Source organism: Hakea prostrata, unplaced genomic scaffold (assembly GCF_041222555.1).
Source record: "Hakea prostrata isolate BN-2017 unplaced genomic scaffold, UWA_Hpros_2 contig_111, whole genome shotgun sequence".
Lineage (NCBI taxonomy): Eukaryota > Viridiplantae > Streptophyta > Magnoliopsida > Proteales > Proteaceae > Hakea > Hakea prostrata.
The window spans coordinates 41,085-66,401 of record NW_028291230.1 but is presented as its reverse complement, the minus strand read 5'-3'; the positions used below and the strand labels follow the sequence as shown (position 1 = coordinate 66,401).

At 40.9% G+C, this 25,317-nt stretch overlaps 1 protein-coding gene across 1 annotated transcript; it reads left to right on the top strand.

The window, feature by feature from the left end:
* The first annotated feature begins 14,579 nt into the window (after positions 1 to 14,579).
* Positions 14,580 to 17,546, top strand: RLP51 (receptor like protein 51). The gene has a single exon (XM_089141671.1). It carries the CDS (start codon positions 14,701 to 14,703, stop codon positions 16,165 to 16,167), a length of 1,467 nt encoding a protein of 488 aa, XP_088997797.1. The 5' UTR covers positions 14,580 to 14,700; the 3' UTR covers positions 16,168 to 17,546.
* Positions 17,547 to 25,317: the final 7,771 nt, after the last annotated feature.

Below are 25,317 nucleotides of genomic sequence, written 5' to 3'. Positions count from 1 at the left end.
AAAAATGGCGCCAAACTGGGGAGCCATTACTTGTCAGTTGTCACCTCAGAAGCAAAATTGCAATTTTTGGTCTTGGTTTCTGTATAATGAAAATTTTCTTCTCTGTCTGTATAAACACATTAGTGATTTTCCATTTGCTCTCTGGAATCGATTGAAGCACTGGTTTTGGTTATCTGGGTAAACTTGTATTCGTTGAAGCAAAAAAGAAGTGAATGCAGTGGGTGGTTATTCAGGTGTCACTCTGGATTTGGAAGAAAGTTTTACACAACAAAATCGTACATATTATCAGCTGCTCTCACGTTTCTCCCACAATATTATTCAAGTACCACTACAATCTTAACGAACTCCATTTGAGCCTCTGTTTTGAGGCGGAGCAAGGCTCGTAACAACTCAGTGGTGGCGTTTACCTCATTCAAATTGCAGTTGGTGAGTCCGATCATTTTGTTTCTGTTATTTGGTATAGAGAGTGGCTTCGTTTTGATATTTGAATAACAAACGCCACTATTTATGCTGCTCATATTTATATTTGTCTTTAATCCACATATTATGAAATGTGACCCATGAAACTTCAAATATCCATTGATTCGTTGGTCCACAACATGCCCAACTTTTTCACTTCGTCTATTCACATTAAATGATTTTCCTGGACAATAATATATGATGTGATTTCTGATACTCTACTATATATATATGGCTTGGTTTAAGGATTAAGAAGATTAATTTATTTTCGTAGATAATAGAAGTAGACCAAGTTGATGTTGCATGTATTAGTTTAAACATCAATTCGTTTAGTTAACATTGAACAAAATGATATGGTTTGTTATTTGATTGAATTTTATATATGTGTATCCTATTTTATTCATGTTGAATACACATATACGTTTGCACCTAGTTGTATTTCCGTCCGGATCTTATTACGACCATTATTGGTATGTTATACTTCCCCGCAAATCTCGTCATGACCAACAATTTATATATATGTTACGTGGGATTTGTTTGTATGACCATTTTGTACGGTGTTTTAATTCTTTGTATGACCGTAAATTGTATCGGTAGGATTGTTTATACATCTATTTGGATTTTGTGTTCAACATATCTGTACTGGTTATTCTACTTTTACTCATTCTACAACCCAATTTTGTCTACTACTATATCATGGTTAAATGGTTATATTGTAGCTGAGCTACCATTATAAAGGAAATTTCTCATATTAGATAATTTGATATTTATAATTCTCATGCATTTCCATATTTATTGTGCACATTACATATGAAAGCGAATGACTTCTATATTTTCCTGGTTTTGGGTCCATATGTCTTTGTGTAAGTCGTTGTTATTCAGTTTATTAAATGAATTTGTGATACGATTTTAAATTGCACCGTTGTCTCATCGACTTAATTACTTATCAGTTTTATGCATCGAGAAATTTGTGTTCCCGGAAGTTGTCATGTCATATTGTACCTTAAGGCTTCATCTTTGTTGTTTATGAATCTTAAATCTTCGGGCCATTCCTAACTTTTATTAATGTGTACTTGTGGTTTACTATGAAAGTTTCATCAAACAATGGATGACAATGTGACACCTCGATTAGGCATGGAATTTAAATCATTTGATGAAGCCTATGACTGTTATAATAAGTATGGGCGCATGAGTGGGTTCAGTGTTCGGAAGAGTTATTTACACGGGAGCACGACGGATAAGAGTGTCATCGTGCAACGCTGTTTCTTGTGTAGTAAAGAAGGATACCGAATAGAAAGAGAGGGGAAAGGGAAACAACATCGTCCTGAAACTAGAACAGGCTGTTTAGCAAGGATGATTGTAAAAAGAGATCATGAAGGACGATTAGTAGTTGACAAATTTGTGGATGAACACAACCATGTTCTTCATGTTGAAGAAGCTGCACATTTGATGCGATCCCAGCGTGCAATATCAAGTACCCAAGCCACGGAAATAGCAATGGCTGACAGAAGTGGAATGGGAACAAGAATGACATTTAATTTGATGGGTTTGCAAGCAGGGGGCAATGAAAATCTTGGCTTCACAAAGAAAGATTTGCAAAACTATTTGAATAACAAACGGCAGCGTGATTTGGCATATGGGGATGCCGGGAGCTTGATGCTATACTTAGACAATCAACGAAACTTAAACCCTGCATTTGTTTATTCTGTACAGATGGACAGTGAGGACAAATTGACTAATATATTTTGGGCTGATCCACAGATGCAATGTGATTATCAACTATTTGGTGATGTGGTTGTGTTTGATACTACGTTCTGCACAAACAAAGAAAATAGACCATTGGGTGTGTTTGTGGGATTTAATCATCATAGGACTCTGGTCGTATTTGGAGCTGCCTTGCTATATGATGAGACCACTGAGTCATTTGTATGGTTATTTCGAACTTTTTTTGGAGTTAACGGTGATAAGAAGGCAATTACAATCTTCACTGATCAGGATGCTGCAATGGCGAGGGCACTAACTGAGGTTGCACCTAATACCACCATGCATTGTGCACTTGGCATCTATTGCAAAATGCAAAGAAACACCATGGATATTTGATGAGTGACAAGTCACGGTTCTTCAAAATTTTGAACAAATGCATATACCATTATACAGAAGTTGCTGAATTTGAATATGCATGGACCAATTTAAGAGAAAATCAAGGGGTTCTAAACACTAGTTGGCTAGATAGAACATATGAAATAAGGGAGAAATGGGCATGTTGTTACATGAAGAAGCTGTTTCACACTAGGTGTGAGGAGCACACAGTTTGGCTGAAAGTTTGAATGCTGATTTGAAACAATGTCTTGGCCGCAAACTTGATCTTCTAAGGTTTATGAGACATTTCCGAGGATGTTGTGGACGCAAAACGTGCAAATGAATTGAAAAAGGAATTTGATGCACGTAACGAAGTTCTTGGGGGTGCACATTCGTTGAAACCTATGTTGAATCAAGCTTACCGATTATATACTCCAACTATATTCAAAGAGTTTTTGAAGGAGTTTGAGTTGGTGGATAGTCACGCTATCAACAGCCGAATGTCGCAAATATGTATGTTGAATATGTGATTTTGAAGGCGGATGCAACTGGTTCCTTTACGGGGAAAGCATACGAGTATTGCGTAATACAGAGACCGAAAGCGTAACATGTAGTTGTAAGAAATTTGAGAATGTTGGGATCTGTTGTGCCCATATGTTAAGAGTTTTCCATTATCTCCAACTCATGTGCATTCCGATAAAATATTTTTTAATGAGATGGAGAAAATCAGCCCGAGATGTGCACATACTTGACGGGACACGAAGAGAAGGGGATGCAAGGTTTGAGGCTGATGGAGAAGTAAGTTGCGTACAGCGAACTAGGCTAATTACTCCGTCATTTTTGAAAGTCATTAACCAAGCTTGTGAAACAAGTTTTGGTTATAACATACTATGTAAGCATCTGAATGGGATTGTCAACGATCTAGAACATGTAGACGTTCCTTCACATACTGACCAACCCTCCGAAGTAAATGGTGAAGCGTACAGAATTTTACAGTTAAAACCAAAACAGTCTCAGAAAAGGGGATCCGGAAAAAGAATCAAGCCCTGGCATGAAAAAAGTAAAAAGAAGAGGGCTTGTCAACCTAGTTGAAGGACGGGGCTCCATACAAGTATCATTGCCGAGTCGATTATTTGTCAATGTTTGGCGGCTATAACACATGCTCAACTCGGGTAAATTTATTTTATTTTTCAGCCAAACATTGACATTGTTCATATAATTTTACTGATGTTGCACAATTACTCTTAACTATTTGTGTTGTTGGATTATACAGCACTTACCTTCCTCCCAATATTCAGTTCAACTAGGTGTAAGTACTGATAATTCTTCATCTAAGGTAACTGCATTAAGTGATAATCTCTCCTTTCTATTGCTCATTTATGTAAATAATTTCAAACTTATTATTTGCTTCTATTTTGTCGTTGGATTATACAGGACGTACCTTCCTCCCAAAATTCAGTTCAACTTGGTGTGAGTACTGATAATTCTTCATCTAAGGTAAATGTATTAAGTGATAATCTCTCGTTTCTATTGCTCATTTATGCAAATAATTTCAAACTTATTATTTGCTTCTATTTTGTCGTTGGATTATACTGCACGTACCTTCCTCCCAAAATTCGGTTCAACTTGGTGTAAGTCATTCGATAATTCTTCATATAAGGTAATTGCATTAGCTGATGTTTTGTGTTTGTATTGCTCTTTTATCTTAATTTCAAACTTATTATTTGCTTCTATTTTGTCGTTGGATTATACGGCCACGTACCATCGTCCCAAAATTCAATCTTTGCGTTGGTGACATTTGAGGATGCAGAACGAGTGTCTCATTTTCAGACAATGAGGGACATACATGGGTTTATCATATTCAAACATTTTGTATTCCCCTTTATTTTGTATATGGATAGTGGTAGTACTTTGTATCAAACAATGACGGACATTATCTGTATCATTCAACTATATTGGTTACAACACCACTTTTTTTTTTAATATGCATAGTGGTAGTACTTTGTATCAAAGGATGAGGGACAATATCTGTATCATTCAACTAGGTTGGGGCTGGTTCACAATTTTTTTTTGTATATGCATAGTGGTAGTACTTTGTATCAAAGGATGAGGGACAATATCTGTATCATTCAACTAGGTTGGGGCTGGTTCACAATTTTTTTTTGTATATGCATAGTGGTAGTACTTTGTATCAAAGGATGAGGGACAATATCTGTATCATTCAACTATGTTGGGGCTGGTTCACAATTTTTTTTTGTATATGCATAGTGGTAGTACTTTGTATATAAGGATGAGGGGCGATGTCTGGATCATTCAAACACACTTTGTTAAAGCATTCCGATGATCTTTCAGCTGGAATTTTGGTTACATCTTATCCGGCTTAGCAATGTCAGCAAAATAAATTTGATATCCAACAAGCTAAAGGAAGCACTCATATTGATTTTAACATTCTTGATCCATAAAAGATAAGTAGAGTGGAGGAGACATCATGTCATATTGTACCATGTCTCTTCATTGAATAAAGGGGTTGGTTCCCTTTATAATGGAATCAGCTCATTTGGTCTCTGTGTTCACAGATGAAATGGCTGGTTCCCTTTAAAAGGGAACCGGCCCGTTTCGCCTCTGAGTTCATCGGATTACGGGTCTCAGTTCCCTTTAAAAGGGAAGCTGGCCCATTGCTCTCTGTGTTCTTCATTTTAAAAGGGGCTGGTTCCCTTTAAAAGGGATCTGGCCCGTTCGCCTCTGTGTTCATCGATTACGAGTGCTGGTTCCCTTTAAAGGGAACTGCCCCATTCTCTCTGTGTTCATCATTTTAAAAGGGGCTGGTTCCCTTTAAAAGGGAACGGCCCGTTTCGCCTCTGTGTTCATCGGATTACGGTCTGGTTCCCTTTAAAAGGAAGCGCCCATTGCTCTGTGTTCATCATTTTAAAAGGGGCTGGTTCCCTTTAAAGGGAACGCCCGTTTCGCCTCTGTGTTCATCGGATTACGGTCTGGTTCCCTTTAAAAGGAACGCCCCGTTCGCCTCTGTGTTCATCATTTAGGGCTGGTTCCCTTTAAAAGGGAGCGGCCCGTTCGCCTCTGTGTTCATCATATTACGAGTCTGGTTCCCTTTAAAAGGGAGCGGCCCGTTCGCCTCTCTGTGTTCATCGGATTAAGGGGGCTGGTTCCCTTTAAAAGGGAACTGCGCCCGTTCGCCTCTGTGTTCATCATATTACGAGTGCTGGTTCCCTTTAAAGGGAGCTGGCCCGTTCGCCTCTGTGTTCATCGGACGAAAGGGCTGGTTCCCTTTCCAAAAGGGAGCGGCCCGTTCGCCTCTGTGTTCATCATATTACGGTCTCTGGTTCCCTTTAAAAGGGAACGGCCCGTTCGCCTCTGTGTTCATCAGATTACGAGTCTGGTTCCCTTTAAAGGGGAGCTGGCCCGTTCGCCTCTGTGTTCATCATATTACGAGTCTGGTTCCCTTTAAAAGGGAACGGGCCCGTTCGCCTCTGTGTTCATCGGATGAAAGGGGCTGGTTCCCTTTAAAGGGAACTGGCCCATTTGCTCTCTGTTCATCGGATGAAAGGGGGTGGTTCCCTTTTAAAGTTCCTCAACGTATTTATAACTCTCAACACGAAGTGGAAAATGGAGTGATTATGTTTGAAGTCTTGTTTCAACCCCGGGAGTTTTGATGGAAAGAGGGAGTATCTTATTGATTCCCTTTTCAACGGAAACAACCATATTAATTTAACGGATCACGAGACTGGAGGGGTTAGTTCGTTTAAGAACGGAGCAATGTTAGTGTTAACTACACAAGAGGAAAAAAATTCCATTTCCGCATTGACGCGTCTATCACTATAAGCAAAACATACAATTCTATGGAGAACACAATTTTATTGCAAATAAATTTGAAAAAATCGGACAATGCTGCTCCGAAATCGGACAAGGTAGTGAAAGTCTCATGTTAATGCACGGTTTCATCACTTGCCAACCATACGAATTACCAAACACCACTTGAACTGTAACAAACCCCAACTTTGCCTAAAATTACTTCATACATTCCGTATGGGGAGATAAACTCAATCAACCTATCTCATTACATTTAATCTTAGCTTAACAGGAATTTTGGGTGTGTATATGGATGTAATCCATGAATTCCACACATAGTATATTCAAATATCAAAATATAAGAAATATCACACATAGTATACTCAAATATCAAAATATAAGGAATATAAAGAAACAGCAACTGGGAACCTTACTACAAATTCTTATCTGTGTATTAAATAAGCATTGTTCTAAGGATTGAAACAAAGAATCCCATTCAGCAAAACATCCAAATTACATTTAATCTGAATAGTCAACCTATTCGATTCGGATCCGAATCCTTGATTCAGCGAGAAGGTGGTGAGGAGTCCGGAATATACGGGATGCCCGGCTTATGGGCGACTTGATCCACGCGCCGAAGAATCTTCCGCACATGTCTTGACATATTTGAAAATTTGTTCTCAACACGCTCAAAATCATCTCCAGTCATGTATGGATCAACAGCAGGTTGTGCTCCTACACCTGGAGGCTGCACTCCTACATCCGCCATCTCAAGATGGAATTTTTTTCCATGGATTTTAACTTCATTGTTCTTCTTCTTATTCTTCCCACTTTCACAATCCTCCCCCTCAAGATCAATCCCATAGGTAGTAAAGATTTGGGTAAGCAGCCGACCATATGGGAGAGCACGATTGTGGGCATCTTTTGCATACTTCATCATTCTGAGAATAATGTACGGCATGTTGAGCTGCCTCCCTGAATGAATGCAATGGGTGACATAGGCTTCAAAAGAACTCAGCCGTTCACGGTGACCTCTTCGTGGGATAATGTTGTGTTGCACTATGTAAGCAATTGCATGAGGAATTGGTTTCAGGTCCTTCAACTTCACGCTGGTGTTACCCGTGTAGTGAACCATTATATCACTATAAGTCCGACCAACATCAATGAGGTGATCAAACTTCTTCCTAGGCTCCCAAAAATATTTTTGTCCTTCACTTGAGACTCCTAGCCTTTCACCCAGCTCTTGAATATTCAAGGCAATCTCCACCCCTTTAACATTGGACAGGGCATATAAGTTTCCCTCCTCCTCCTTGAATCTCAAATTGGAATAAAACACTTTAACCAACTGGTAATAACACTTAGGAGGTAACTTTAGGATGTTATCCCACCCAATGCTGCTTAAACATATCTGCTACACCTCCTCTACGAAAAAGAAGGGATGTCTACATCCCTTCCTTCTTCTATACTTAGCTTATTAATCGGAATAAATGGCGCTTTTGCTTCGTCATCCACCAAATATGAAGCCTCGCCTTCTTTGTTGCTTTTGTTTCCCTTTTTTAGCCCCTTTGGCCTTCATTTGTGTGGTTGCCTTAGGAGCCATTTCAAAGTGAGACTTATGGTGGTTTTGCTCGCATAGATGCAACAAAACGTATTAGGTAAACAACATTTTATTAACATGAAACTAAAGTATAACAAAACAAATACTAATTATACGAGATGAGAGTCATGAGACAACATTAAAGAGAGAACACAAACAATCTAAGCATGAAAAACATTCAGTCTAGACATTAGTTATTCAAAATTCGATGCCAACCATTGGCCTGGATTGAAACCTAGCCCAAACAAGTCATATTATAGACAAACATTTCCACGCCCATGTGCCAAGCGTCCACCCACACTCAACACATCACAAACACGGGAAATAACCCTCTAATGTTAACAACAAAAATGCTTCAAATGTACAAACCCTACCAAGTTAAAATAAAACCCATTAACACAAAAACGGGTTTGATCACAAAATTATCAAAGTGAAGTACTTTAAGTTCTAAACATTAACGAATGAAGTGATAAAATATCCACAGTTGCATAACAACATCAGCATTTCAGTATCTTAGGCTGAGGCCCCACTTCTTCAGCATTCCACATGATACTAAAGGTACATCACTATAATTTGTAGCTCATAAAACATTTATTCGCACTTATAATAATCTTAACCTAGGCCAAAGTACATCCACGGCATCATCACCTATCAAAAGCAAATAATAAAGGAAGTCCAAATCACAAAATCGGTATGACAACAAACAACCAAATTATTAAATGCCACAATATCATCAACATTGCTCGTCACCACCATTTTTATTGCTCCCCTGCTGGGAAACCAACTTATGTTTGCCCAATAATGGATGTTATCATTGTTTCAAATTTTCTGTTTTCAAAATTTATTCATAACCTCGTCATTGTAAATGACTCCATTGAGAATTACGACACTCCACTAAATAGTTGTATATCCAAAATAATAAAATGCATTGGTTTGAACAATGAATATGCTAAAGATAGGATCTTATACGAAGGTATGCATTAACAGAAATCAATTATACTATAGCCATCCACATGAAAGGACTTCATCCAAATCAAAATTTCCAGAATATGAGTGCATGGGTGATGACCAAGGTCCCTGGGAATGAAAACCACATATATCTCAATATTGTCCTACAGAAGTTGCATCATCAAAAGGTTCAGTCATTTCGCTGAAGGGCAAGATGGCAGGATAAACAGAAATTTCGAACCTTGTTAGTAGCACACATCAAAAGCCTACATCTTTTTTCCCCTCTCTCTCTTGACCTCTTTAATTATGAGGTATGTCCTTGCTAGATGAGCTAATCCCTAGAAGATGAGACATTTACATCAAGACTTAAATAACTTACATAACTGTAAAATTTTTCCAAATTGCAGAAATTGATGGAAAGATTTCCAACTACCTAATCACAATAAATAAGTCAAGGTTTTGCATCCAACAATCTCAACAGCTTCTTGCTTTGTGCAATACAACAGTTCAACTACACATTCAGTAGGCTGAGATAAAAGTATTCCCTATTAAACAACACACACTTTTTTTGATTCTATTCGAGAAATGCCAAATACAACCAACAAACAACAAAAGAATGGATACAGCCCACAAAGGGGTTTCTTCTTTTTCTGATAGAGTAACAGTACAACCAACAAACAACAAAAGAATGGATACAGCCCACAAAGGGGTTTCTTCTTTTCCTGATAGAGTAACAGACAAGGGCCAGAAAGCAAAGATGTCAACCTATACATGAATACATGAAATGCAGTTAAATAGACCCCATAAGGAGGCCATGAATTTACATAATACCGAGAATGCGAAAAACAAAGACACGCCCAGCCATACAATTGGATCCCACAAAAGTATGTATATCTGCCCACCCTTGCTCAGAAGTATGCTAACGATTTTGACAACCTCGGTTTCCATGAAAATGACATATTCCAGTGTTCACAATGATGCCTACCTCTTCTTATTAGGTAATTCAATGGGAGTAAATTTGGAACCAGAATTGACTTTTTAAAACAAAAACCAACAAAAACCAAACCAAATACAATTCATTATAGATTCAGTATCTAAGGCAAAAGCCAAACCGTAAAGTACTAAATTACTTATTCCCTAACCAAACCATGTATAGTATAGTGATTTTAAGTAGAACATACCAATATATATGTTATAAATATGGTCTATTAAACTGTATAAACTCAAAATAGAACAAGAAACTGTTTATGAATCCAACAGAAGTGTACTGAAACCAAACCTACTCAACACACTTTTTGTAAATGAATATGCGTGGGTTGGGAGGAGGAGCGGGGTTGTGGGTTACGCCCATTGACAGTACGCAACACGGAAGAAGCCCGAGAAGTTAGATAGGGTGTTTGAGAGAGAGAGAAAGGAGGGATGGGGGAGCAACAATAATCTTGCACGAACCTTGTGCTGGACTGAGGATTGCAGGGGCGACAAGGCCAACATGATATTCTTCTTTGAGGTGGATGACAAGGGTACAGATGCCAATGGAGCATCTATAACTAGTGCTTCGGTCAAAGACACAACGATGTCTCATAAGGTAGAACTGATTTCTTCAGAGGGAGAGCTGAAAATTGAAATTGCAATAGATCCTACGAGATAATTAATAGCAATATGGTCTTCCTGAAGGAGAGTAAAGGCCGGTGACTCAGTGGTGTCACAACCTACAAAGAGATAAAAACACTTGTATCGGGGGAATCTGGCATCAGGGGCGGATGCAATCCGAAATCTGATTGACCTCAGCACTTTGCAATAAACTGTTGCAGTCCAACCTTCTATACAGTACGCTAGAGGGTTGTTTTTAGGGATACGTAGGGAGTCAGCTGAAGAGATAAGGCCCTATGGAGCAATGTCGGGGGTAGCAGCTAATCATAAGCAATGGTAGAGTGGCCATGCATTGTTTCTAGCCATGGACAATGACTCTGCTGGCATTAACGGTGTCGGTGGCTTCCCCTACTCGACTCTCCGATAGGGAAGGGGGTGACAAGTAGGCGGGAGATTCCGAGTGGGTGTACAGCGAGTGAAGGGAGTGGTTCAGGGAGGTACAGGGAGGGATTAATGGATTTTACGGGAGGAATGGTTTGTAGTGGCATCAGGGGCCAAGGGACTAGGGAGGAACAGTTAATTGCCAGCCTTTACTAGAGCAAGCAAAAGCGGGGTGGATCAAAGACTTCATAGTAACGACAATGGGGAGGAAGGTTTTCAAAAACGAATTCTGGGTTGAAGCTCCAACCTTCTTTTTCCTAAATAAGAATAGAGGGAGGCAAAAGTGAGGCGGCAAAGGCTTCCATACTAATTCTCACATACAACAACTTTGGTGGAGCTAATTGTGGCTTTGTGCGAGTGAAATATAAAATTTTAGACTAATTCAACCACAAGTCGTACTCATTTAGGAGGTCTAAAAACCACAAACAAATTATATTAGTGAACATTGTAATCGACTCAACAAAATACACTGTCAACTGCTTAAACTTAGGTCAAAAAATGAAATCCACATAAAAGAACACACAATGAGAAAATCATTAACACACGTATCTCGAATCACACTCAAGAAAAGTAGAATAACCTCTACAACTTAACAAACTAACATAGACACAAAAGTAACCACTTCTATATTTTGAGAAACCAAAGCAGCCGGAAGTGAACAATTTCAAATAAACAAAAAAAAATTAAGAAGAAGCAAAATTCGCACTGAAACAGCAAAGCAAAGGAAATAGAATTTGTTAGGGATAAATTCGCAACTGATACAGTACCCAGGATGATACAGCTCTATTCCACTCAAACATTCTACTGACTTCTGAAGCCTGATAAGTTTTCTATTCTTTGGTGGAAGGGCAGGGAGCAATACAAAGGTGAAAACAAATCCTAAAGATTGCAAATACAAGTGAACCACATTCCTTCAACAACATGGTTAAACAAGACACCACATTAAAGAAGAATAAGAAAAATATCACAAAAGTAAGAGATCTTGGAATACAATATATAACAACTACTACTTGACAAAACAGGTTTGATCACTATCAACTCATATTTAAACATCTCGTAGAAACGATGGCAATCGGAAGAGTGGTAGGAAAGGGTTTGTCATTCAAAGGTCGGCACCATAAAATTTTATTCATAGAAACAACCTAACCATGTGCATCAACCATACATAATAGAATTGGCAGCAAATCTCTCAGGTATCTCAGTATAAGCCGATCAGGCTTCTTTCGGAAGGGACCACAATGATGCTCCATTAAAGATGATGCAGAAAATTATCCCCAATAAGCTAATCTGTACTTTCGAACACTTTAAGTTGGCTAATCACATTCAACATGCAAATCCAAACTAATTGGCAGCATAAAACTTCATCAATAATACCAACTCAAACTAATTGGCGAAGATAAAACTTCATCAAGCTGCAATAGATGTCATCTCTAAGGAAAAGACTGTTATGCTAGTCATGCACAAGTGTTATTGACATACTTTTAGAAAGGAAATGTGCCACTAACCACACCTATCAAACAACTGACCCAGGGGTAAACTTGTTGAAGACAATACTTACAATAAATAGATAAACAAATTGCACCAATTAAACCCACTTGAAGAAGGAGACAAATGACAACCCGGATACACCCGTGACCCTTCATTATACAAGGTCACCGTTCAAAATAGCAGCTCGAAAAATTTAAACTAACCATTCTCTCTACAGGATTTACCAATTGAAATGAGAACCATTAAGACACTCTAAAAGTTTACCCAAATGCATCAATTTTATGCAGTACACAGAAAGGTGCTAGTGTAATTGGATTTCAGATTCCATTTACAACAATAATAGAGTACCATATGACCTACTGAAAACCATGACAACAGTTTTGGATGTACAATATAGATTCCAACCTCGTTGTCCAGTAGACAGTGAACTGATTATAAGTTTCTGAAGCATGGCTATGTTTTGGTTTTTCGATCCAGGTTAACCATTGCATTCCTTCCTATGCTAGTGCATCTTCATGAAGATCAACTTGATTTTCTAATCAACTTCTTTGGGGGTAAAGGATCATCAACTTCTTTGGGGGTAAAGGATCATCAACAGACCAGTCTCCAAATGTGGCTCAGGATTTTGATGAGTCAAAAATGCCTCCAGAGAAGAGGCATTGCTTCCTTATTTCCAGGTGGTTTTATATGTTTCTTTTTCATTGTACAGTCTACTAATTGTCTGCACCTACTACTAATCATTGGTATTATGACTAGTATTTGTTGTCTATATTTGGAGTTCCAATATCCATTCCACACATTAGTGTCATTATTTGACTTACAAACTTACGATTTACCTTGCATTGATCTATACTTACATTTGAATGCTAAAAGAACAACAACATTAAACCCCTCCACAACCCCACAAAAAGGTAAAACAACAAATACTAAAGAAAACCGACCAAATCAAGTTATTACGAGGCATTTTTCATCTTTAAGCAACGACCAAATCAGGGTTTCGACCACATCAAGTTATTACAGAGCATTTTTCATCTTTAAGCAACGACCAAATCAGGGTTTCGACCACATCATCAGGAATTTCCATGGTAAGGGTTTTATGAGTTGGTTATTACCTTTTTGAAAGAAGAATCGCAGAGACGAGAGGAGACGAGACAATACCAGAATCCGAAATCGATTTCTCTAAATCGCAGATGGAGCTTCTGTGTCCTTCTTCTTCTTCTCCTTGCTTCTTCTTCTTCTCCGCTGCTTCTTCTACTTCTCCGATGCTTCTTCTACTTCTCCGATGCTTCTTCTTCTTCTCCGCTGCTTCTTCTTCTTCTTCGAACTCAACTAACGATGCTTCAAGCTTCTTCTCAACTACGATGACACCGCTTTGCTTCTTCTTCTCTGCGATGAACACCGCTTCTTCTTCTCTTCTTCCTCTTCTTCCTCTTCTTCTTCTTCTCTCTCTGCGATTTCGCTGTAACTTGAGATCAGCCAACAACGAAAAGAAATCGTTGCGATGAACACCTGCTTTCTTCTTCCTCTGCGATGAACACCTGCTTCTTCTTCCTCTTCTTCCTCTTCTTCTTCTTCTCTCTGCTGCGATTTCGTTGTAACTTCGAATCAGCCAACAACGAAAGGCAGAAATGAAAATGAAATGGGCGGGTTGGTTTTTAGCTTCTTACGATTTTGAGTCTGGTTGTATATACGGTTCTTGTACAACCGTATATACGTATAGGCTGGTAGTATGGAATACACGTTTAATTACATTTACTATACCCAGTCGAACCGCTCAGATGGACCGTTTGGTTTGCATCAGACCGAACCGAACTCATAAAACCCTGTTCACACGGTAAACGTAAAGGGGTAAAGGGATTTTTTGATTATTTAATTAGAAGGATCATCCGAGCCGTCCGATTAGGGGGGGCCCGCCCCCCCCCCCACCCCCCACAACACAAAAACAACAAAAACAAAACAAATTCCATTTGTCCCCCCTCCCCCCCCCCCCCCCCCCCCCCCCCCCCCCCCCCCCCCCCCCCCCCCCTCCCCCCCTCCCCCGCCGCCCCCTCTTCTCCCCTTCCTTCCCCCCCCCCCGCCTCCTCCCCCCCCCCTCCCTCTCCCCCCCCCCCCCACCAAAAAAAAAAAGGCCGCCCCCCCCTCTTTTTTTTTTTTCCCCCCCCCCCTCTCTCTCTCCCCCAGTGTGCTGTTGTTTAGCACTCAACTGAAATCAATCCAAGAAAAGAATCAAGATGGAAAGAATCCATTAGAGCTGATCTTGGTAGAGCCTATGTGTATCTGAACTCTGAGCAATGGAACCCAAAACCTCAAGAACCTCCCTAATCGTACTGTTCCTCCTATCTTACAGCATCAACATCTCCTACTCTGCTTCCTCCTCACATTCACCAGATCCATCATCGCCACCACCTGAAATCTCTCCAGTAAAACCGCCTTCATCTTCAAAACCCACAAAACCTTCAATATCCCCTTCTCCTCCCTCACCTTCAAAACCCACAAAACCTTCACCATCCCCTTCTCCTCCCTCACCGTCAAAACCCCCAAAACCTTCACCTTCCCCTTCTCTTCCTTTGCCTCCAGAATCTTCACCTTCTCCATCTGTTCGTTCAGAGCTTGACCCCAAACAGTTGCAGGCACTCCGTTCACTCAATATCCCAACAGCCAAAGATCCCTGCTTTCAACCCTCCCTCCACAATGCCACTCTCTGCGACTCTGGAAAACCTTTCAGGCACCTTGTCTCACTGCGACTCATCAACTGCTCCGACGATGTTCAAATGTCCATCACCGCCTTAAAATCCCTAAGCACATTGCAAGATCTCCAGTTTCTCGACTGCCCAATCCCACCTGTTCACTTTCCACAGGAACTTATTTCCAGTCTACGCTCCTTCACCTGCATCAGTAGTCTCCACAAGTTAACAGGTGTTTGGCTCAGCCGTCTCGCGAATCTTACATCTCTAACGGTTTCACAAGTGTCGATTAATACTCGCGGACCATCATTCATTCTGGGGAACATGAAAAAGCTCAGATCTGTTACAATCTCCAACACCAATCTCACTGGTTTTCTTCCCAAAAGATGGCACTTGAACCTTACCCACATCGATTTATCCGGAAATCGACTTAAAGGAAAGGTACCCACTTCGATAACTCTTCTCTCGGATCTTGAATTCCTGAATCTTTCTTCGAATGTTCTTACTGGCGAGCTACCCACTTCGATAGGAGACATGTTGTCGCTCAGAAACGTCTCGTGTGCATCAAATTCATTGTCCGGCCAGGTGCCCGACTCTCTGTCGGACATACCAGGTCTAATTCATCTTGATTTGAGCTCAAACCAGTTCAATGGAACGATTCCCAGGTTCCTTACCAAAATGAAAGAGTTGAAATATCTCAATCTTGAAAACAATAACTTCAATGGTGTCATGCCTTTCAATGGTTCTTTCATAAAGAGGTTAGCCGTATTCAAAATTGGTGGTAACAGCAATCTCTGCTACAACCACACCACTATATCTTCGAAGTTAAAGCTTGGGATTGCTCCCTGCGATAAAGATGGGCTACCTGTCTCACCCCCGCCGGACGATTCATACGATTCTACTGGGTCTTCTGACGATAGCAGCAGCGACGATAGTTCAGATGATGATTCAAGTCCACCCTCGAGTGATCATAGACATGGCCCAAGTAAGATAGTTCTTGGAGTGGCAATTGGGCTTTCTTCTATTGTTTTCTTAATTGTATTCCTTGTTCTTCTCTCCAAGCGGTGTGGATGAAAGATGGCTTAAGACAGATTTTGGCAATTAGAGGTGGGTTTTGTTAAAATTACCATATTTTCTTGAATTTTGATTAATCTGGAGAGAAGAGAGTTCCTATTTGTTTTTGAAATGGCATTATTATTGTTGAGTGTATGATAGTTGTCACCAAAGGAGGAAGAGTGGTGGTAGTTATATTAAATGATTATTGCCTTGTATCATCTTTTTCCTGATGTGATGTGACTATGTGAGTATTCTTCAGAAATACTCTTAGAAACCTTCATAGCAAATTTATTTTTTCTTCTAACCTCCTTATAAAGAAAAAGAAAGGAAAATAAATGAGGTGAGAAATCATTAAAGGGGTATCTGTTCTTTCTTTTTCTTGAATTCATTAATCCATCTACAGCTGGAGTTGAGTGCTCAGGTTTCCAATTTTTGGAAGGCAATGGCCTTACTGATTGTGTTGGGTCATGATTGTATTATAGTTGCAGAAGGAGGAAAAAGTCGTTATAATAAAAGGTTTGCAAGAAATATCATCTTTTCATTAGGATACAGGTACCACAGGTAGTGGGTAAACATCTATCCTAGAGGTTCATCACCTCAATAGTCATTCTTCCTGATGTGGGGATTCTTCTGAACTACTCCCACAAGGCTGTGGCATAGTTTCATTTACAGAATAACGCAGTCTTTTTGTATGACTAATGTAAGTTGCTGGATTATGCTGATGGTCTTTGATAAACCCTCAGATGTTGCTGGTTTATGGTTTAATTCAAGCTAATTAGGCCATCTGGATGATTGAGTATGGTTGTCTGTTTCATCTGTAACCTTCTTCCGTGATGCAGTGTGGGTTATATACAAAATTCCTACATATGTATTTTGAAAAAGTTGTCAGGCTCCAGGCTCCATGGCAACTGTATCCAGACACTGGAAGAGTTAAATGACCACCCTGCCTCTATTAAAACGAAAAATCTCATCCTTGATGCATGTCCTTTTGCATTCTCATTAACCCCCTCCCATTGGTGTAGGGGCTACACAGCCCGGCAGTACGCTATGAATTGGATTGGATTTGGAAGAGCACATTGACAGCCCAAGAGAGTTAAATCTAGAAGACTGGAGTCTCAATTCATGATAAATGCTATTACCAGCGAGTTAGGCTGTTTTTCCACAACACTTGAGTTGAATTTGAATAGTTCTGTTAAATTAAGATGTACCTGTTAGATTTAATTCATTTCATCTGGGGCAAACCTCTAGAATTTCAAAATGGTGGATGTTGATGTTCTGGAATCCACCTCATTTGTTGATGAAGATCAGCATGTTGAATGATATCATCTGCAAAAATTGCATAAATGAAAATAAGAAGAAAGAAAATCTCTTTGAAGAATACCCAAATGATTCTGACTTTATCAATTGTACACCTCAGATGATGTCCTTTCTTTTCAAGTATTCTTGACATTTCTTTACTGTTAATAAAGAAAATAAAAGTATTAGATATTGCTGACAGTGATGATGATATGATGACAACGAGGGAACATTTTAGACATACTGATGCGTCCAAAATCTGCTCAACCCTTAGATCTCCTGAGAATGACCTACAAAACAAAGCGTTAAATGTGGCCCGACCGTTGGGGTCGGGAGTCCACCTCCTAAGGCTAAGTCAGTTGATGAACTTAATCACAAACGGCTCTGATAGAACACAGAGCTAAGAAATGAATAACTGGAATACGATTCAGATAGTAAGCATCTGAGTGTTTTCGTCCGTCCTCACCTTGTGAATAGGTGATGTCTTATATAGAGTGTACCTTCGAATCTTCTTCGTTGGATGTATTTGAGCCTTCTTCGGATAATCGTTGGATCTTAACAGATAGATTCATTGAGTGATAGATTTCTACTAGTTTGGACTAGCAGAGGACTCCTTAGGATAACCCGATCGTTATTTGGTGGTTATCCATATGATAGCGATGATTGACAGCCGCCGAACTCTGCTAGCCGTCATTAGGTTAATTAACCCGCTTCAAAAGTATTGGATTAAGGCGTGCTTGTGGTTAATTTAGTTTTCTTCCTCAGCAAGCTATCTCCTAAACCCGGCTCGCTCGGAAGCGAGTCGATTCCCTTCGTCCCGACCGGAGTCAAGGGTCGAACCAAGAATGAACCAAGTTCGATCATATTTTCTCCATATCACGAGCCCCCCAGACCAAGCGTTCGGTCGATCCCGAGGGCTTGGTTTTTAACTGGGCTCTTCGTCAAGTAATAGTCTTTGCACAACCCATTAAACGTCATTTCACATTTAATGCGGTTGTGTCGCTTTTTCCTCGAGCATTGTGAGGGTGCCACTACGCATCCTCCTGCAGTTGAATCTATCGTGGCTCACGCAATCAAAACGACGGTTTCTGAACACCTGTTTTGGATTCGTGAGTTCAAACTTTCGAACCGTCTTCAAATCTTGATCGTTGATGCCGAATTAATCTCGATCGTTCACGTCCTCGAACACTCGTGCGGGTGCTTAAAAGTGGTTCATTGTCTTCGTAGGTTTCATTCTTCTTGTCTGGAATTTTGAAACCTCGTTGTCTTCTTCGCGCCTTTACGATTCTTTCGTTCTCGAGCTCTCTGCCTCAGTGAATCAGTAAGTTTACTGATCTCTTTGCAAAGTTTACTTTCTAGCTCCAGGTTTCTTTTTCTCTGGAAACCGCACTCAGACCTTTTAGTAATGGAAGATAGTAGGGTTTCCTCTAAGACTTCCCCTGTGCCAAGCGCCGGTAAAAGCTATAGTGGCAATGAGGCCTTTGTTTCTCTCCCCTCCGAGCAGTCGAATAGTGACAACAAAACCCTAACTGCTCTTTGGTGTGACTTCGCAGAAGTTAGCCAACAAAGAGTAGAAGAAAAAACTGAGACATTTTCCGCCCTTCCTGGGTCTGGACCATCCATGACTCCTAAGGTGATTGCTGAGTCTTCTGGGTAGTCAAGACCACCTACCAAATCCGCTGGTGGACCTGATTCTGTTGCTTCATCCTATAACGAGGAAAATCTTCCCTTAGCCGTCCAGGGTTTTGACTTTCCCTCTTCATACCATCTTAGGGCTCCCAAATCTAATGAGAGAGCCGACTCAACCCTTTCGGGTGAGTTTTCTCTGTATATAGATGCTCTGGAAAGCGGGGTTCACTTTCCTTTCTTTAATCCACTATTTGCAGCCATTTTGAATCATTGGGACATTTGTCCCAGAATGTTTCTCCCCAATAGCTAGCGTCTCATCGTCGGCTTCTTGGGTTTGTGCTTTGAACTTGGCATCACGCCTTCTCTTCCTCTTTTTGTACATTTTCATGTTCTTTCTATTTCCCATCCTCCCGGTTGGGTTGTACTTTCCAAGCGCAATAAAGTGGAGCTTGACTAGACGGGTAGCATTCTTGCCAAAGGAACCTGCCCTTCCAATCATAAAGGACGGCGCAAGCGGTATTTTTTCTACCGAGTGCCTCAGTCAGATCTTAACTTCCCGACCGTCTGGAAACAGTATACTTCATACTCTGAGGGTAACCGGGTCCTTCCCTTATCCGAAGAAGACCGAATGGTCGTAAGGAAGATCAAGTCAATTCCATGGTATTAAGAGATACACGGATATGAGATGGAATACAACTCCATACTTCAGTATTGGGGGTTGGCTCAGCGTGAGCTTCCTAACCACCAAGTTTTACTTTCTTGATGATACTGTGAATTCTTTCAATTCTGACTCTCGTCCTTCTTTGTTGTGACTGCTGAACAATGGTCCCCTCGAGCCTTAACAGCTGAACAGGTAACTTCTGTACCTCCTCCAATCCCTTCCTACAAGGGTATCAGGAATTTGAAGCCAGTGGTTGAGGCTTCAAGGAGAGGGAAGAAACCAATGGAAGAGGTAGATATCCCCTCTCCCGCTCGAACTAAGAGGAAGCATGACTCAGCAGATGCTTCCGCCCCGAAGAAATCCAAAAAGAATAAAGACTCCGAGGAGATCTTTATGCCTTAATGGACGCTGACGCGTACCGATAGGGCAACACAGGATTCTGAGAAGGCCGCCGAATGGATCTCTCTCAGTCTTTTGCTTGCCGATCGTTAGGCCTTCGAAGCCTTGGAGGATGACGTTCTCGTTCGTCACTCCACAAGGTACTGTTTCTTTGATCTTCCATCAATTGCTTTGTAATCTTTTCATGAGCTTTTCTGATAATCTCCTTGGCCTTCCATTGATGCCGTGTTGAGCTTTTATCAACGCATGGAAGCGCTGAACCGAGTTAGTCGCAATGGCTCTTTACTGCAGACCTGTGAAGAGAATTTGGCAAAGGCCAATTCTGAAGTAGACCGGCTGAAGAAAGCAGCCGAAGAGCTGAAGGCGAAATAGGATGAGGAGCTGAATTCCTTAAGGAAGGAACTTGACTTGTCAATTGCTCGTGCCCATGCTGCTGAACGTGAGGCTAGGAAGCATAAAAAGGAGGCTATTGCCCTTGGTGAGAGCCTTGAGCTTAAGTCCTTGGAAAATGAACGTCTATCGAAAATGGCAGTTCCCAGCGAACCCAAACATATCAAGCCAGATCTTCAGAGGAAATGCATTCAGAAGTACCTGAACAATGTTCCTTTCTCCAAGTTGTTGGGCTCCTTCAACCTTCAAGCTTACTGAGTGGGCCAAAATGACGTCTGGGAGAAAATTCTTGCATTTAACCCCTCCTTCGACACAGCTCCCTTTAGAGAAGTGTGTCACAAGGAAACCTTCAGAAAGCTTAAGTTGGAATTTCCCGACTGGGCCTTGGAAGAGGAGGATCCCTTTCCAGCAGACCCGAATATTGAGGAGTTTCTTGCCGATTCATCGCCTCTTCTCAAAGAACCTCCACAGCCTACTTCAGAAAAAGACCCTGATAAGGACTCCTCAGCTAATAATGAGGAAGAATCATAGGAAATCATATTTTCCTTTCTTTTTGTAAGGGTTGGCCCTCCACGATCTTAATGAAATATAAATCGTCTTCTTTATCTCGAATTTTTTCAATGACTGCCTTAATACTTCTTCATCTCATATTCATGATATTGTTCTGGGAACAAAACGTAAATGATACAAGTTATCACGTAGATTAACTTGTGCCTTAATGGGGGATAACGTTCAGGATATCATGAAGATGCATTCAGCCTCTGACTACCCCCAACTATTCCTTCATTTATTTCGAAGTCCAAACGTTCCCCTGCATTCGTATATCCATCACTCCTCCCAAGGAGTTGGAAATACTTTATTTAATGGTGGTGCGACGATTGGTAGTATCCTCGTATCAAGTGCATATTGTTCCATGTGGAAACTTTGTTTAATTTTCGAATTTGAAGCGCCGTTTTCCCCTGACCGTTGATCCTGCCTTTTGAAGAATTCGAAGCGTCTCTTCGATCTAGTCCCTTGGTTGCCTTAGGCTTTCAAACATCGCATTCTTCTTTGAGGCTATTTAAACCCCTCAAGGGTACTTCACCCTTGTCTCACTATCTGCAAGTTATTTTAGTCTGGTAGATTTGCAAAACGACATTCCGTCTTCCTCTGTTGTGTCCGTACTCTTGTCCTCCAACACTATCTTCGATCAGAATCTGAACGAGTAAGTCTTGTTTTCTGTTGATGTTACTAACCTTTTCTTCTCCCTGAGTAAGTTCCACAGCATTCATACTTGGGGTTTACTTATGACGGAAGTTCAGAGTAGTTCACGCTTTAACAGAGATCTAGGGTTTTCCCTTTTCTGTATGTTTGTTGGATTCTTGTACTAACACTGTTTTTTTTTTGTAGTGCCTCCCAGAATTAACTTGGACTTTATTAGGGCAAATTCCTGCAAGAAGACTGCCTCTGCACCGACGACGGTTTCTTCTTCCGAGGTGGTTGCCGTTGGCGAATCATCTAAACGCGAAGAGACTCCTGTTGGTGAATCTTCATATCAGATTCCCACAGTTTCTGCTGATGTTTCTCCCACGCTCCCTCTGCCTGAAGAGACCGCTCGGTCTCATAAGGATGATGTGGCTCCCTCAGTTGCTGCTTGTACTGCTGATGCCCCTGCTGTAGAGACTGTTCAGTCTTCCCTGATGAAGACCCTTCGGGCATCTGAGGCAACTATGTTGGCATTTGAGGAAGATGCGGTCCCTGTTGGTGCCACTTCTATTTCCAACTCTAGAGCTTGCTTGGCATCCTCCGTCTCTCTTTCTCTGGAGCCGGAGAATTTTTCCACTAGGAAGAGCCATAGGTTGGCTGTTGATGTAGCTCATCCTTCTTGTTCGTCGAAGAGGTCTGGCTTGATGACAAGCGATTTTGACAAAGCACTGGAATGGTGTACTGCTGTTCAAATGCCTGCCCAGAGTAGAGCCCTCTCCACGATCCCAGACATTGATTTTATGAAATCACTGGTGATGTAAGTTTCTCTTCATTACCTTTTTTTTTTTTTTTTTTTTTTTTTTTTTTTGTTCTGAAGACTCTTCTTTTGCTCATGACTAACTCTGAAGTTGTTGCAGGAGTCTTACTGGTAACTTCAACCAAGTGGAAGCAGCCTCTAGACTCAATAGACTGAGTGATGAAGTTTCCAGGCTTCGGGAAGACTCCAAAGCCAAAGATGCTGAGATTGCTCGTCTTGGAAACCTAGCTTGGGAGGTTGCTAAAGAGAAGAATTCCGTGATCGAGCATCTTCGTTTGGATTTGGATGGTGCTAGAGATAAGATTCGTCGGCTGGAACTGAAAGCAGGGAAGTCAAGGGCGAAAGAGTCAGAAGAGTTACCCCAAAGGCAAGCTGTTATCCCTTTGCCCGAGTCCCTCCCAACTAATGTTTGTAGGGCCTGCATCTTCAAATATTTGCAGAGTAAGCCTTTTGTTGATATGCTGAACGCTTATAACTTGCAGGCATACCAGGATGGCAAAAATGAAGTATGGGAATCGATATTAAGGAGAAATCCTTATTTCAACACGACTCCCCACTGTGCCAATTGTCATCCTGAAGTGTTTGCCAAGCTGGGACTTCCTTTGCCTACCTGGACCAAGGATATGACAAACCTTCCACCTCCAGATCCGGATATCATGCATTATCTTGATGATTCTCCTCCTTATGCTCCTCTCCAAGGATTTAGTTATGAAGATCTTGCCTTGACTGCAGGTTCGATCAAAGATCAGACTTCTCCTGGTCAAGCTGGATAAAGAGTATGGAATTGTAGAGGATTTGTACTTACAGAATGCTTCGCAATCCTTAAGAGGAAAAAACAAATGATAATATATGTTTTCTCGATCCTGTTCTTCTTCTTCTTCTTCCTGTATTCGTGTTGCTTCTTGACTCTGTGTTACTTCTGGCAAAGCTCCTTTGATCTTGTTTAACTTCTTAATGACGTCTTTCTTCCTTGACCGAGAGAAGATTGTATCCCAACACTTGTTGTCTCATATGGATGCTTGATGTAAAGGTTGGCCTCTTCTGGTTGTTTAAAGAAATAAAGAACTAAACTTCATCTTTGAACTTTGTCAGTCACTTGAGTCATTGTTGCAGTAGGTCTTAGTTGTTTAAAACAATGCCTTCACTTTGAGTTTTCCGAAGAAATTCAATAAGTTTGAGAAGGAACTCACTTGGGTTTTAAACCGATGCCTTTAGTTAAGAATTTTCGGAGAAATTCAATAAGTCTGAGAAGGAACTCACTCGGGTTTTAAACCGATGCCTTGTAGAAGGTCCCACATGGGTTTTAAACCGATGCCTTGTGATTCTGTTGCTGGATCTGTTCTTGAGTGTGTTGTATGATGCCCCCAATCAAAAGACAGTATGTTGAAAACTGAGAATTGTATTGATTGAGTTTGAAATTGGTTACATCATGAACGAAAATGGTAATCTTCAGGGATAATATTTCTTTAGATGCCTGGCATTCCACGAACGATCCAACTCTTTCTGGGTTGTCATGATCTTTAGCTTGTAAGCCCCCGAACCGACTGATTTAATAACCATATATGGTCCTTCCCATGAAGGGTCCAATTTCCTCTGATGATGTGGATCTGAAGCTAAGGTATTTCTCAATACCATTTCTCCTGCTGAGTACCGACGGTTCTTTACTCGGGAATTATAATGCGACGCTATCCTTCGTTGATAATGTTGAGTTCGTGCTATTGCTTTTGCACGAACCTCATCCAATAAATCAAGGCTATCAAGCAGTCCTTGTTCATTCACTTTTTCTTCAAATTCTGTCCCGTAGTGTTCCAGCCATTACTTCCACAGGTGCCAATGCTTTAAATCCGTAGGCCAGTTTAAAAGGAGATTCTCCTGTAGGTGTCCTAACCGTAGTTCGGTAGGCCCACAGGACATTCTGCAATTCTTCGACCCACAAGGCTTTATCAGCTTCGAGTCTTCTCTTTATTCCTTCAAGTAGTGTTCGGTATGTAACCCCTACTTGACCATTGCTTTGGGGGTATGCCGCTGATGACATACAATGCTCGATCAAATAAGTTCCACAGAATTGTTCAAATTGTGGATAGTCAAATTGGGTCCATGATCGGTAACGATTATTTTTGGCATTCGGAACCGGTATATAATTGACTCGAGCACGAATTTCTCCACCTTTTTTTTTCAGTGATGGTTGCCAAGGCACTAGCCTCGACCCATTTGGTGAAGTAATCGATTGCTACTATAAGATACTCTCTTCCGCCCAACGCCTTGGTGAATTTGCCCATGATATCGATTCCCCACATCGCTAAAGGGATGGGATCTAAAATCGAAGTCATGGTTTCAGCTGGGCGGTTAGATACCATAGCATGGACTTGACAATTACTACATTGGTGAACGTATTCCATAGCAGCCTATTGGAGCTTAGGCCAGTATAATCCAAGCCTTAGAATTTTGTGTGCCAAGGCTCGACCACCCATGTGAGCACCACAAATTCCTTCATGCACCTCAGCTAGGGCTGATTCCGATCCCTTGGGACCCAAACATCTCAAGAGGGGTCCAGAGTAAGATCTTCTGTACAGCCTCCCATTCGGCATAATGAATCATGCTGATCGTAATTTGATTAATCTTGCCTCTTTCGGATCCTCAGGTAATTTATCATCTCTCAGATATTCAACTATTGGATCCATCCAACAACGCTCCGCTTCAATATAGGAAATTTCCTTCTCGTGATAGCTTGGAAATGTTATTTCTTCGATGTAGACCGAAGGGTCTAAATTCTTCTCTTTGGCATTGGCTA